The following is a 1102-nucleotide window of genomic DNA, read 5'->3' as shown; positions in this document are numbered from 1 at the left end:
CTCAAACACACAACATATCACCCTACCTAAACATGTAGTGTCACGCACGTCCTTGCACCCACAACTCTCGTTCCAAGACATTACTTCGACTTCCATCCACACACATTACCAGTATATATATTAAGTGTATACAAAAATATTTGACATGACGTAGTGACGGGCTTGTGGGCGTGTGTGAGTGAGGGTTGGGGCGCAGCCGCTCCCTCGTGGGCGGGCGGCGCGAGCGGGGGCTTGCGTCACGTCCCGAGCAGGGGTCCCGTCAGAGCCCGCAGGGCTTGCAGGGCCCCAGGGCATGCAGGGTCACAGCCATCTACACCTGCCTCGCTCATCCCCCGGCCCTCTCTCTCGCTCAGCCCGCCGCGGACGCGCGTGCGCCGACGCACACGGTCCCGCGCGGGCAAACACGCGGCGGGTATGAGGGGTCGACCGACCGGGGCATCTGCTCTATGCCTTCATATGTACACCGGGCCATGGTATGTACATTGTGGCGGGGGTTATGTACACCTGACATACAGGACAGGTAAGAGACAACACATATACAGGGCGGCTGAGTCCTTCACACGGGCGGGGGGCCGTGCACGTAGCGCAGCTGCGGGCTCAGGGACAGGTTGAGGGTGTTCACGTGGTCGCAGCAGTTGGGCTCCAGCAGGCACGCCACGCAGAACAGCAGGAGGAGGGCGGCTTGGAACGGCAGCGCCGCCCGCACCACTCTCCACATCCACCCACGGCGCCCACTACTCACACTACGCCCACATCCATCACGCCCACTCAAGGCACAGTGACCTCGGCGCTCTAGGCGGCCTGTCCGACTGCCCTTCGTGTCCTTGGTCCAGCTGCGTCTCCTGAAAAGAGAAAAGCATCCTTTAGCAACCGGTGCCACTTGGCTATTGGCTTTCCGCACTATCAATGCTCAAGCGGCTGACTGAGGCGTTGAAGACATTCGTTAACTGTCACATGACTACATATTCAGATTCATTTTACATGTATTTGGAATTCAACTATGTAACCTATACTGTGCAAGCTTAAGTTTAGCTTCTCCTCCTCAATCACTTCTAATATTTCATCGGATATTTCTGTTAAATTACAATATTCACACATAGAG

At 56.4% G+C, this 1102-nt stretch overlaps 1 protein-coding gene across 1 annotated transcript in view; it reads right to left on the bottom strand.

Annotated features, from left to right (window-relative positions):
- Positions 1-1102, bottom strand: part of LOC119587930 (nesprin-1-like) — a gene marked incomplete in the record, with an annotated part of 36964 nt that overhangs the window by 3632 nt on the left and 32230 nt on the right. Inside the window, 1 exon segment of the mRNA XM_037936640.1 lies at positions 1-842. Within this exon segment, the coding sequence (XP_037792568.1) occupies positions 557-842 (286 nt within the window).

This window comes from Penaeus monodon, chromosome 23 (genome assembly GCF_015228065.2).
Source record: "Penaeus monodon isolate SGIC_2016 chromosome 23, NSTDA_Pmon_1, whole genome shotgun sequence".
Lineage (NCBI taxonomy): Eukaryota > Metazoa > Arthropoda > Malacostraca > Decapoda > Penaeidae > Penaeus > Penaeus monodon.
Note: the sequence above shows the minus strand (reverse complement) of the source record. Positions and strands in the feature narration are given on the sequence as shown.